Here is a 13,842-nt window from a genome sequence, read left to right on the forward strand (position 1 = left end):
ACGGAACAGTCCGACAGTAGTTGTCGATGGAACAGTCAGACAGTAGTTGTGGACGGAACAGTCAGACAGTAGCTGTAGACGGAGCAGTCAGACAGTAGTTGTAGACGGAACAGTCAGACAGTAGTTGTAGACGGAACAGTCAGTCAGTAGTTGTAAACGGATGTAGACGGAACAGTCAGACAGTAGTTGTAGACGGAACAGTCAGACAGTAGTTGTAGACGGAACAGTCAGTCAGTAGTTGTAGACGGAACAGTCAGACAGTAGTTGTAGACGGAACAGTCAGACAGTAGTTGTAGACGGAGCAGTCAGACAGTAGTTGTGGACGGAACAGTCAGATAGTAGTTGTAGACGGAACAGTCAGACAGTAGCTGTAGACGGAACAGTCAGACAGTAGTTGTAGACGGAACAGTCAGATAGTAGTTGTAGACGGAACAGTCAGACAGTAGTTGTGGACGGAACAGTCAGACAGTAGTTGTGGACGGAACAGTCCGACAGTAGCTGTAGACGGAACAGTCCGACAGTAGCTGCAGACGGAACAGTCCGAAGGCAGTTGTAGACGGAACAGTCCGACAGCAGCTGTAGACGGAACAGTCAGACAGTCGTTGTAGACGGAACAGTCCGACAGTAGCTGTAGACGGAAGTCCGAAAGTAGCTGTAGACGGAACAGTCAGACAGTAGTTGTAGACGGAACAGTCCGACTGTAGTTGTAGACGGAACAGTCCGACTGTAGTTGTAGACGGAACAGTCCGACTGTAGTTGTAGACGGAACAGTCCGACTGTAGTTGTAGACGGAACAGTCAGACAGTAGCTGTAGATGCAACAGTCCGACAGTAGCTGTAGACGGTACAGTCAGACAGTAGTTGTCGACGGAACAGTCCGACAGTAGTTGTAGACGGAACAGTCCGACAGTAGTTGTAGACGGAACAGTCCGACAGAAGCTGTAGACGGAACAGTCCGACAGAAGCTGTAGACGGAACAGTCCGACAGAAGCTGTAGACGGTACAGTCAGACAGTAGTTGTCGACGGAACAGTCCGACAGTAGTTGTCGACGGAACAGTCCGTCAGTAGTTGTAGACGGAACAGTCCGACTGTAGTTGTAAACGGAACAGTCCGACTGTAGTTGTAGACGGAACAGTCCGACAGAAGCTGTAGACGGAACAGTCCGACAGTAGTTGTCGACGGAACAGTCCGACAGTAGTTGTCGACGGAACAGTCCGACAGTAGTTGTCGACGGAACAGTCCGACAGAAGCGGTAGACGGAACAGTCCGACAGTAGTTGTCGACGGAACAGTCCGACAGTAGTTGTCGACGGAACAGTCCGACAGTAGTTGTCGACGGAACAGTCCGACAGTAGTTGTAGACGGAACAGTCCGACTGTAGTTGTAGACGGAACAGTCAGAGAGTAGTTGTAGACGGAACAGTCAGAGAGTAGCTGTAGAAGCAACAGTCCGACAGTAGCTGTAGACGGTACAGTCAGACAGTAGTTGTAGACGGAACAGTCAGACAGTAGTTGTAGACGGAACAGTGAGTCAGTAGTTGTAGACGGAACAGTCAGACAGTAGTTGTAGACGGAACAGTCAGACAGTAGTTGTAGACGGAACAGTCAGACAGTAGTTGTAGACGGAACAGTCAGACAGTAGTTGTAGACGGAACAGTCAGACAGTAGTTGTAGACGGGACAGTCCGACAGCAGCTGTAGACGGAACAGTCCGACAGTAGCTGTAGACGGAAGTCCGACAGTAGCTGTAGACGGAAGTCCGACAGTAGCTGTAGACGGAACAGTCCGACTGTAGCTGTAGACGGAACAGTCAGACAGTAGTTGTAGACGGAACAGTCAGACAGTAGTTGTAGACGGAACAGTCAGACAGTAGTTGTAGACGGAACAGTCAGACAGTAGCTGTAGACGGAACAGACAGACAGTAGCTGTAGACGGAACAGTGAAACAGTAGTTGTAGACGGAACAGTCCGACAGTAGCTGTAGACGGAACAGTCAGACAGTAGTTGTAGACGGAACAGTCAGACAGTAGCTGTAGACGGAACAGTCAGACAGTAGTTGTAGACGGAACAGTCAGACAGTAGTTGTAGACGGAACAGTCAGACAGTAGTTGTAGACGGAACAGTCAGACAGTAGTTGTAGACGGAACAGTCCGACTGTAGTTGTAGACGGAACAGTCCGACAGTAGCTGTAGACGGATCAGTCCGACAGTAGTTGTCGACGGAACAGTCCGACAGTAGTTGTAGATGGAACAGTCCGACAGTAGCTGTAGACGGAACAGTCAGACAGTAGCTGGAGACGGAACAGTCAGACAGTAGCTGTAGACGGAACAGTCAGACAGTAGCTGTAGACGGAACAGTCAGACAGTAGCGGTAGACGGAACAGTCAGACAGTAGCTGTAGACGGAACAGTCAGACAGTAGTTGTAGACGGAACAGTCAGACAGTAGTTGTAGACGGAACAGTCAGACAGTAGTTGTAGACGGAACAGTCAGACAGTAGTTGTAGACGGAACAGTCCGACTGTAGCTGTAGACGGAACAGTCCGACTGTAGTTGTAGACGGAACAGTCCGACTGTAGTTGTAGACGGAACAGTCAGACAGTAGTTGTAGATGGAACAGTCAGACAGTAGCTGTAGACGGAACAGACCGACAGTAGTTGTAGACGGAACAGTCCGACAGTAGTTGTAGACGGAACAGTCAGACAGTAGTTGTAGACGGAACAGTCAGACAGTAGTTGTCGACGGAACAGTCCGACAGTAGTTGTAGACGGAACAGTCAGACAGTAGTTGTAGACGGAACAGTCCGACTGTAGTTGTAGACGGAAGTCAGTCAGTAGTTGTAGACGGAACAGTCAGTCAGTAGTTGTAGACGGAACAGTCCGACTGTAGTTGTAGACGGAAGTCAGACAGTAGTTGTAGACGGAACAGTCAGACAGTAGTTGTAGACGGAACAGTCCGACAGAAGCTGTAGACGGTACAGCCAGACAGTAGTTGTCGACGGAACAGTCCAACAGTAGTTGTAGACGGAACAGTCAGAGAGTAGTTGTAGACGGAACAGTCAGAGAGTAGCTGTAGATGCAACAGTCCGACAGTAGCTGTAGACGGTACAGTCAGACAGTAGTTGTCAACGGAACAGTCCGACAGTAGTTGTAGACGGAACAGTCAGACAGTAGTTGTAGACGGAACAGTCAGACAGTAGTTGTAGACGGAACAGTCAGACAGTAGTTGTAGACGGAACAGTCAGTCAGTAGTTGTAGACGGAACAGTCAGACAGTAGTTGTAGACGGAACAGTCAGACAGTAGTTGTAGACGGAACAGTCAGACAGTAGCTGTAGACGGAACAGTCCGACAGCAGCTGTAGACGGAACAGTCCGACAGTAGCTGTAGACGGAAGTCCGACAGTAGCTGTAGACGGAACAGTCCGACTGTAGCTGTAGACGGAACAGTCAGACAGTAGTTGTAGACGGAACAGTCAGACAGTAGTTGTAGACGGAACAGTCAGTCAGTAGTTGTAGACGGAACAGTCAGTCAGTAGTTGTAGACGGAACAGTCAGTCAGTAGTTGTAGACGGAACAGTCAGACAGTAGTTGTAAACGGATGTAGACGGAACAGTCAGACAGTAGTTGTAGACGGAACAGTCAGTCAGTAGTTGTAGACGGAACAGTCAGACAGTAGTTGTAAACGGATGTAGACGGAACAGTCAGTCAGTAGTTGTAGACGGAACAGTCAGACAGTAGTTGTAGACGGAACAGTCAGACAGTAGTTGTAGACGGAACAGTCAGACAGTAGCTGTAGACGGAACAGTCAGACAGTAGTTGTAGACGGAACAGTCAGACAGTAGTTGTGGACGGAACAGTCAGACAGTAGTTGTGGACGGAACAGTCAGACAGTAGTTGTAGACGGAACAGTCCGACTGTAGTTGTAGACGGAACAGTCAGACAGTAGCTGCAGACGGAACAGTCCGAAGGCAGTTGTAGACGGAACAGTCCATCCTAGCAGGCCACTTACTGAGACAATAGACCAACTCAGCTTCTCCTCATTCTCCCTGAAGTAGGAACTCATTCACTCCCCCTACCAGATTGTCCAAAACATTGGAATGGTGTGTCTGTATGTTACAGTGTGAAGGCGCCTACTCCATAACAGTGGTAGAACACATAGACATGTCTTCTGAAGGGGTTCACTATGAGGTAGGAGAATGACTGATCCTCTTCTTCTCTGGCTGGGTAACACACACCGGATGCATCCTGAAGAGAACACAGGATAAGATACAGCTGAGAGTCTCTCTCTCTCAATTTCAATATAATTTCAATTTAAGGGGCTTTATTGGCATGGGAAACATATGTTTACATTGCCAAAGCAAGTGAAATGAACAAAAGGGAAATAAACAATAAAACAATAAAAACACACACTCATTACACAAAACATTTCAAATGTGTTATATGTCTATATTTATTATTTTACTAGGCAAGTCAGTTAAGAACAAATTCTTATTTTCAATGACGGCCTAGGAACAGTGGGTTAACTGCCTGTTCAGGGGCAGAACGACAGATTTGTACCTTGTCAGCTCGGGGATTTGATCTTCCAACCTTTCAGTTACTAGTCCAATGCTCTAACCACTAGGCTACCTGCCTCCCCAGTGTTGTAATGATGTGCAAATAGTTAAAGTACAAAAGGGAAAATAAATCAACATAAATATAGGTTGCATTTACAATGGTGTTTGATAACAATTATATTTCAATAGCAGTAATAATAATATAATGTTACCAAAGCAGAGACTTTGATGACAGTGGAAACCACACTGATCTCCTTGCTCTCTGGATTCTTCTGAACACTGGAACACAAAGCATCACAGACACCATCTACTAGTGCAGGGGTGTATGGTGTGGTGTGTGTGTGTGCATAGTGCAGTGTATATGTGTGTATGGTGTGTGTTTAGGGTGTGGGTGTATGGTGTGTTTGTGTGTTTATATGGTGTGTGTGTGAGTGTGTGTATGTGTGCTGTACGGTGTATGTTTATGGTATGGTGTGTGTGTGGGTGTATGGTATGGTGTGTGTGTGGTGTATGTTTATGGTGTGGTGTGTGTATGGTGTGGTGTATGGAATGGTGTATGGTATACGTTGTGGTGTGTATGGTGTGGTATATTGGTATACAGTGTGGTGTGTGTATGGTGTGGTGTATGGCATGGTGGATGGTATACGGTATGGTGTGTATTTATGCTGTGGTGTATGGTATACGGTATGGTGTGTGTGTGTAGTGTATGGTGTGTGCTTACGGTATGGTGTATGGTGCATGTGTACGGTGTATGTGTGGTGTATGGTGTGGTGTACGGTGTATGTTGTGGTATATTGGTATACAGTGTGGTGTGTTTATGCTGTGGTGTATGGTATACGGTATGGTGTGTATGGTGTGGTGTGTATGGGGAGTATGGTGTGGTATATGGTGTGGTGTACAGTGTGTGAGTATGGTGTGGTGTATGATGTGTGGGTGTATGGTGTGGTGTATGGTGTGGGTGTATGTGTGGTGTACGGCGTGGTGTACGGTGTGTGAGTATGGTATGGTGTATGTGTGGTGTATGGTGTGGTGTGGTGTACGGTGTGTGAGTATGGTGTGGTGTGGTGTACGGTGTGGGTGTATGGTGTATGTGTGGTGCACGGTGTGTGAGTACATTGTGTTGTACGTTGTGGGTGTATGGTGTGGGTGTATGGTATGGTGTACAGTGTGGTGTACGGTGTGTGTGGTATGGTGTACGGTGTATGGTGTGGTGTACAGTGTTTGAGTACGGTGTGATGTACGGTGTGGTGTATGGCATGGTGTACGGAGTGGTGTACGGTGAGGTGTATGGTGTGTGGCATGGTGTGGTGTACAGTGTGGTGTATGGTGTGGGTGTATGGTATGTGTGGTGCATGGTGAATGTGTGGTGTATGTTGGGGTGTATGTTGTAGTGTATGGTGTGAGTATGGTGTGGTGTACGGTGTCTGTATACCTGACCAGATCCCTATAAATGGTTCTGGTGGTGTCTATGTAGGGGTTGATGGTATCTTCATACTGACACAGCTCTCCTCCCAGAGTCATGTGTTTAAACACTAGGAACAGGAACTCTCTTCTCTCCATCACTCCATACTCCTCACTGCCATCCTCCTGCAGCATCTACACACACACACACACTATGATAGCATAATAGGAGCATAAAGACTATTAAGTTGCATAAATAGTGTTAATGTGTGTGTGTTTGTGAAGGTGTGTGTGTATTGTGTGCATATGTTACCTGTCTCAGTAGGTCGTAGTCAGGGTGTGTGTCATGGAAACATTTGGTGATGTGTCCAGAGGATGTGATGATTCCACTGGAGTAGAGAGGGTCAAACATCTCCATACTGACCTTACTGCACGGCACTACCTCTGCCTGTACACACACCACCTCACCCTCTGGAACACACACACACACTGTACTGATGGAAGATACCTGCCCTCTTACGGGCTCCTGACCAATTCTGCTATTTATTTTTTTTCTCTGCCATCATTACCTATGACTGAAAACAGCTTCTGGACATCAGAACAGCTATCACTAACCTCAATTTAGATGAAGATTTCTGCCTCAATAAGTTGGCAGCTCTGGCCATTCGGCTTACCCCGGACTCCAAAGAGGCAAGAAGGGCCGCGACAAGACAAGACTACGTCCATCTACCACACCACTGTTTTGTTGGAAAATGTGCAGTCACTGGAGAACAAACTGGGTGAGCTCCGTTCCAGACTATCTCATCAACGACACCTGAAAAACTGTAATATCCTCTGTTTCTTGGAGCCGTGGCTGAACGAGGATGTACAACTTGCTAGTTTTTCTATGCATCATCAAGATCAGACGGCAGACTCGGGTAAAGGCTAGAAAGGGAGGGGTGTGTCTTTGTTAACAATAGCTAATGTTAAGAAAGTCTCAAGATTTTGCTTGTCTGAGTTACAATACCTCATGATAAGCTGCAGACCATACTATTTACCTAGAGAGTTCAGATATATTTTTCATAGTGGTCTATTTACTACCAAGAACCGATGCTGGCACTAAGACAGGACTCAATGAGCTGTACAGGGCCAAAAGCAAACAAGGAAATGCACATTCAGATGCAGCATTTCTCATGGCCAGTGATTTTATTGCAGAACACTGAAATCTGTTTTACCTCATTTTTACCAGCATGTAACCTGTGCAACTGGAAGCGAAAAAACATGTGACGATTCTCTTCAGGGTTAGGAGAGTTTGTAAACGAATTAAGCGGAAGGCCGACAACAAGATCACACCAGAGAGAGCTCTTTCGAACAGGACAGTGCCCGAATGTTTGTTTCTAGACCCCCCCAGGCCGCAGGCGTGGTCAAGGACAGCAGGGTTCGGTACACAAATCGGGTTCTCGGTAGATCAGGGTCCAAAACCGCCAACTGGTAAGTCCAAACAGTCCAGGTCATACACGGTAAATCCATCAGATATATTATCACTTCCTCTTTCTCAATGGTTCACAGGTCCACAGCTCCTTGCTCTCTCTCTCTTCCTGGTGTGGCTTGACCCGTAATATGTGGGTCAGCCCCACCTTGCTAGCATTCCCTTTGCTTCTGGGTATTGTCGTTTTTGGCGGTCGACTATTTTGGGATCGGCTTACCCCGGACTCCAAAGAGGCAAGAAGGGCCGCGACAAGACAAGACTACGTCCATCTACCACACCACTGTTTTGTTGGAAAATGTGCAGTCACTGGAGAACAAACTGGGTGAGCTCCGTTCCAGACTATCTCATCAACGACACCTGAAAAACTGTAATATCCTCTGTTTCTTGGAGCCGTGGCTGAACGAGGATGTACAACTTGCTAGTTTTTCTATGCATCATCAAGTTCTTGTAGGGGTGGCCATTTTGTGCTTTGTAGTTCACCATCTGGCCATCCCTTAGTGAGAGGTCAGAGCCTGTGTATTAGTTCTGCCCTCAAATACAGTGCCTTGCGAAAGTATTCGCCCCCCTTGAACTTTGCGACCTTTTGCCACATTTCAGGCTTCAAACATAAAGATATAAAACTGTATTTTTTTGTGAAGAATCAACAACAAGTGGGACACAATCATGAAGTGGAACGACATTTACTGGATATTTCAAACTTTTTTAACAAATCAAAAACTGAAAAATTGTCCGTGCAAAATTATTCAGCCCCTTTACTTTCAGTGCAGCAAACTGTCTCCATAAGTTCAGTGAGGATCTCTGAATGATCCAATGTTGACCTAAATGACTAATGATGATAAATACAATCCACCTGTGTGTAATCAAGTCTCCGTATAAATGCACCTGCACTGTGATAGTCTCAGAGGTCCGTTAAAAGCGCAGAGAGCATCATGAAGAACAAGGAACACACCAGGCAGGTACGAGATACTGTTGTGAAGAAGTTTAAAGCCGGATTTGGATACAAAAAGATTTCCCAAGCTTTAAACATCCCAAGGAGCACTGTGCAAGCGATAATATTGAAATGGAAGGAGTATCAGACCACTGCAAATCTACCAAGACCTGGCCGTCCCTCTAAACTTTCAGCTCATACAAGGAGAAGACTGATCAGAGATGCAGCCAAGAGGCCCATGATCACTCTGGATGAACTGCAGAGATCTACAGCTGAGGTGGGAGACTCTGTCCATAGGACAACAATCAGTCGTATATTGCACAAATCTGGCCTTTATGGAAGAGTGGCAAGAAGAAAGCCATTTCTTAAAGATATCCATAAAAAGTGTTGTTTAAAGTTTGCCACAAGCCACTTGGGAGACACACCAAACATGTGGAAGAAGGTGCTCTGGTCAGATGAAACCAAAATTGAACTTTTTGGCAACAATGCAAAACGTTATGTTTGGCGTAAAAGCAACACAGCTGAACACACCATCCCCACTGTCAAACATGGTGGTGGCAGCATCATGGTTTGGGCCTGCTTTTCTTCAGCAGGGACAGGGAAGATGGTTAAAATTGATGGGAAGATGGATGGAGCCAAATACAGGACCATTCTGGAAGAAAACCTGATGGAGTCTGCAAAAGACCTGAGACTGGGACGGAGATTTGTCTTCCAACAAGACAATGATCCGAAACATAAAGCAAAATCTACAATGGAATGGTTCAAAAATAAACATATCCAGGTGTTAGAATGGCCAAGTCAAAGTCCAGACCTGAATCCAATCGAGAATCTGTGGAAAGAACTGAAAACTGCTGTTCACAAATGCTCTCCATCCAACCTCACTGAGCTCGAGCTGTTTTGCAAGGAGGAATGGGAAAAAATGTCAGTCTCTCGATGTGCAAAACTGATAGAGACAAAACCCAAGCGACTTACAGCTGTAATCGCAGCAAAATGTGGCGCTACAAAGTATTAACTAAAGGGGGCTGAATAATTTTGCACGCCCAATTTTTCAGTTTTTGATTTGTTAAAAAAGTTTGAAATATCCAATAAATGTTTTTCCACTTCATGATTGTGTCCCACTTGTTGTTGATTCTTCACAAAAAAATACAGTTTTATATCTTTATGTTTGAAGCCTGAAAGGTGGCAAAGGTCGCAAAGTTCAAGGGGGCCGAATACTTTCGCAAGGCACTGTATCTGCCATTTATCACTCGGCCCCCTTCTTTGCCATTAACTCTAGATCACCTTTACTACGCACACAGAAACGCATACAAGGCCCTCCCTCGCCTTCCCTTTGGCAAATCAGACCATAACGCTATCCTCCTGATTCCTGATTACAAGCAAAAACTCAAACAGGATGTACCGGAAGTGGTCCGATGAAGCGGTTGCTAAGCTACAGGACTGTTTTGCTAGCACAGACTGGAATATGTTCCAGAATTCATCCGATAATATTTACATCAGTCTCCTTCATTAATAAGTTAATCGACAACATTGTCTCCACAACAACCGTACGTACATACCCCAACCAGAAGCCATGGATTGCAGGCAGCATCCGCACTGACCAATCGATTAGAGCTGCCGCTTTCAAGGAGCGGGACATTCACCCGGACAATTATAAGAAATTACACTACGACCTCTGACGAGCCATCAAACAGGCAAAGCATCAGCAATAGTCTGGGTAGCCATTTTCCATAGATTAGGGCCTAATTAATTGATTTCAATTGACCTATTTCCTTATATGAACTATAACTCATGAAATTGTTGAAATTGTCATGTTGAGTTTATATTTTTGTTCAGTATAGATGCCTATAGGCTAAGTTAACTTATTTTCTTTGATCTGCATGTTTCTGTACTTGATTTAGTATTCTGTTTTTATTTGATTACAATTACAATGTCACTTTGATTCCTTTACTATGTCACTTTTGTTGCCATTTTACTGTGTGAGAAGCCTGTCAATAAAACATTTAATTTGACTATTTATTTTTTGTCACCTGTTGATCTAGGACTGGCCCTCACTATCTGATATTTTACACACACACACACACACACACACACACACACACACACACTAATTTCCAGTATGTATAAATACTTATAGGAAATCCCCAACTGTTTTTCAAATGAACATGGCATCCAATGTATCTTAAATAATACAAATAGATCCAAATAAGTGGTGACAGGGAGTATGCACGCCACTGGCTTGACGCTGAAAAAGCATCTTGCCTCCGATTGGCAGCTGTAGTGTAGCGGGTTGGGAGAGGGACGGTAGGCTGCGTGAGGAAAACGGCACGTGACTGGCAGGAGCAAGGCTGCTGCTTGACAAAGTGTCATATCACCCCATGAATGAGGCAATTGGCAAAAAAATCTATTGCACAGCGTGCAACCACTCTGGAGGGACGAAGGCCTTTGGATTGCTAACTGGGTAGAGGTGATAGAGGTGACATGACATACCCAGAGTAACCCAGGCTCCAGCCTCCATCTTCCTGAGGTTGGTCAGCACACAGGGGTCTCTGAAGAAACTCTGACACACACACACACACACACACAGAGACATTACTATTGGCCCTTTACAAAGTGCAGTGCCTGGAAACAAACGTGTGTGTGTGTGTTAACTCACCAGAGTAAAGTCGTGGCTGTTGTATGGGTAGAAGTTCTGGTCAAAGCTGAAGGCCTGGGCTGAGATGCGCCCTAGCATGGACCTGACACACACACACACACACAAATCCATTAGCTGGTTTCACTAGAGAACTGACACACTGATATACCTAGCTAGTTTGTCTTGTCTACATAGCTGGTCGGCTAACGTTAGTAACAGTAGCTAGCTAGGATGATGTTGATAACTATAGCTAAATAGCTATAAACATAGACAAATAAATGACACAAAACCATAAGATCTATAACGTAACCATTTCATGAGTAGTTGTAGTGTGCTTTTGTCCTGAAGGAAGGAAAATGTCTTGGTTGGGAGGAGGTTGAAGGAAAACTTAGTCTCAGATGCCATGTCGACCGTCGGGTTGTTGATGTCTATTGGTCACCATGGCGACGGAACCCCGCTCAACCAAAAGGCGCGTTCGTAAATTCTCTGGCGCTATGGAAAGCCAAAATGTTCAGATCGTCCTACAGTGAATTCGTCTTAACACTTGTAATTAACATTTTTCACAAGCTTTTTTCAGGAGTCAAAAGTAATTTTTACATGTGTTCATTACACCTGTCCAGTGTGCATTTACAGGTGATTAGAACGCTTGTTATGGTCATTTTTACATATATTCATTAAACCTGTCCAGTGTGTATTTACAGGTGATTAGAACGCTTGTTATGGGCCTTTTTACATATATTCATTAAACCTGTCCAGTGTGCATTTACAGGTGATTAGAACACTTGTTATGGCCATTTTTACAAGCGTTCATTACACCTGTCCAGTGTGCATTTACAGGTGATTAGAATGCCTGTTATGGCCATTTTTACATATATTCATTACACCTGTCCAGTGTGTATTTACAGGTGATTAGAACGCTTGTTATGGTCATTGTTACATGTGTTCATTACACCTGTCCAGTGTGCAATTACAGGTGACATTAACTCTCTAACCCAGTTACTGTGTGGGCTGAAGGGGGGGGGGGGGGGGGTACCAGGAGGTGCAACTACAGCCAGCCAGCTTCCTACCCCAGTGATATGGGGAGAGGGGAGAGATGGGGAGAGGGCCAGAGAGGGCTGAGGCTGACCCAGAAAGGGGGGCCTGACCCCCGGAAAAGGGTGCCCAACCCCGCCCATGGCCACAAGTCCAGCTAGTCGAAAACCTATCAACTAGACTCCGTAACATCATCCTTTTCAATAGAAAGTGCAAACATAACGGCATAACATTAAGTTCTTAACAGTCAAGTCATAACAATTGAAAAAGCATGACATTTTCTTTTTACTTCAGTTGTCATCCTCCTTTTAATTTTTATTTTAATTAACAGAGGACAAGTTAACAATCTCTTGCTTACAGAGTAAGCCTGTCCGGTGGCTTGCACAGTCGGCCCACCCGTGAGTAAGTATTGGCTCTGACAGGAGTAGGATTAGGGCCACGAGCTGCAGAGCTTGGTGGGGTAGAAGCCTCACCTTCAGTTGGCTCATGTCTCAATTCTGCACCCCTTACCCTTAGGCCTGGACTGTGATCCAGCTCATCTAGGTGAGTGTACGGCGTGTTCTGGTTTGTCTGCTCTGCTACGCGCAGATCCACCTGATTGCGACGATAGAGGGATCCACCAACATCCACCAGGTAAGAACGTGGTGCAACTCTCTGTAGGCATGTGCCCAGCCTCGAAAGTCCTGTGTGGTCTCCCGGCAGCGGTTTCATCCTTATCGTTTCACCCACCTCCAGCTCTGGTAGGTCTCGAGCAGTCCGGTAGAAGCACTTAGTGAGCTGCTTTCTGTGACGCAGTTTGTCCGTGATGCCAACCATGACGCAGGGCTCAAGTAGCTTGTTAGCTACGGGGATGGTAGTCTTCAGACGTCTGGACAGAAGGCGTTGTGCTGGGCTGCTGTCCATGTTTTAAGTGGGTGTAAGATCGCTTTCCATGGGTCGTTGCTGTCACGCAAGGCCCTGCTTAACAGGTTTTTTGCAATCTTGACAGCCTTGCCATTTGCTTTTGGGTGTCTTGGAGAGGAGGTCACGTGGTCAAACTCCCATTCTGAGACAAAACGCTTGAACTGTGCAGTGAATTGTGGGCCATTGTCCGTGATTACCTTGTCAGGCTGACCTTGCCTTGCAAACTGCACCTTGCAGCGCGTTCTGACCGTCTCTGCAGACAAGTCAGAGAGCAGTTCAATTTCCCAAAAGTCAGAGTAGTGATCAACGATGAGAAGATAGTCCTTTTGTCTGTGGCTGAATAAGTCCATGCTGACGATTTGCCAGGCCCTTGTGGGCAGTTCGTGTGACATCATGATTTCCTTTTGCTGTTCATGAGCGTACTCGTTGCATGTGGTACAGCTGCTGACAAAGTCTTTAATTTCTGCTTGCATGTTTGGCCAGTATAATGTTTCACGAGCCTGGCGGTAGCATGCGTCACCTCCAACGTGACTGGAGTGTATGCGGGTAAGCATCTCTGGACGTAGTGATTTGGGAATAATGACCTTCTGACCTCTGAACAAGACGCCATTTTGCACGCTGATGTCATCTCGAAAGGTCCAGTATTCTCTCACTGTGAAAGGTGTCTCCTCTTTCAGGTATGGCCAACCTGCGAGAGCCATGGACTTCAGTGACTGTAGGTGTTTGTCCTTGTCAGTGTGTTGCCTGATCTGGGCTAGGCGGTGATCTGTGACGTTTAAGTAGTCTGCCTGATTGATCTGTTGAACATCTTGTTGTTCCTGCTGTAGCGAACAGATGGCCTGCCACTGATAGACAGTGCCTCTGCCTGTACATTGTGCTGTTGCCCTGTTCAGTGTGTCGCTGATGTACATCTCTGGTCCTGGCTTGTAAATT

At 46.0% G+C, this 13,842-nt stretch overlaps 1 protein-coding gene across 2 annotated transcripts; it reads right to left on the reverse strand.

Moving 5' to 3' along the window:
- Positions 1 to 3,997: 3,997 nt before the first annotated feature.
- On the reverse strand, positions 3,998 to 11,499 carry cfap300 (cilia and flagella associated protein 300). 2 transcript variants are annotated; one of them, XM_021617326.3, is made up of 7 exons: positions 11,285 to 11,499; positions 10,996 to 11,077; positions 10,830 to 10,899; positions 6,260 to 6,417; positions 5,978 to 6,141; positions 4,758 to 4,824; positions 3,998 to 4,237 (listed from the first exon to the last, which is right to left on the reverse strand). In XM_021617326.3, exons 1-7 carry the CDS (start codon positions 11,377 to 11,379, stop codon positions 4,106 to 4,108), a joined length of 768 nt encoding a protein of 255 aa, XP_021473001.1. In that variant the 5' UTR covers positions 11,380 to 11,499; the 3' UTR covers positions 3,998 to 4,105. The 2 variants fall into 2 exon arrangements, with proteins under 2 accessions (XP_021473001.1, XP_090044868.1); XM_090188742.1 differs by lacking the exons at positions 3,998 to 4,237; positions 4,758 to 4,824 and having other exon boundaries at positions 5,139 to 6,141.
- Between the last annotated feature and the right edge of the window lie 2,343 nt (positions 11,500 to 13,842).

This window comes from Oncorhynchus mykiss, chromosome 10, assembly GCF_057628025.1.
Source record: "Oncorhynchus mykiss isolate SJ-2025 chromosome 10, ASM5762802v1, whole genome shotgun sequence".
Taxonomy (NCBI): domain Eukaryota; kingdom Metazoa; phylum Chordata; class Actinopteri; order Salmoniformes; family Salmonidae; genus Oncorhynchus; species Oncorhynchus mykiss.

Coding starts and splice junctions, on each gene's coding strand:
- cfap300 (XM_090188742.1), bottom strand. CDS start 11,379: ATGGCATCTGAGACTAAGTTTTCCTTCAACCTCCTCCCAACCAAGACA. Junction 10,900..10,995: donor ACAGCCACGACTTTACTCTG/GTGAGTTAACAC, acceptor TGTGTGTGTCAG/AGTTTCTTCAGAGACCCCTG. Junction 6,418..10,829: donor TGGAGCCTGGGTTACTCTGG/GTATGTCATGTC, acceptor TGTGTGTTCCAG/AGGGTGAGGTGGTGTGTGTA.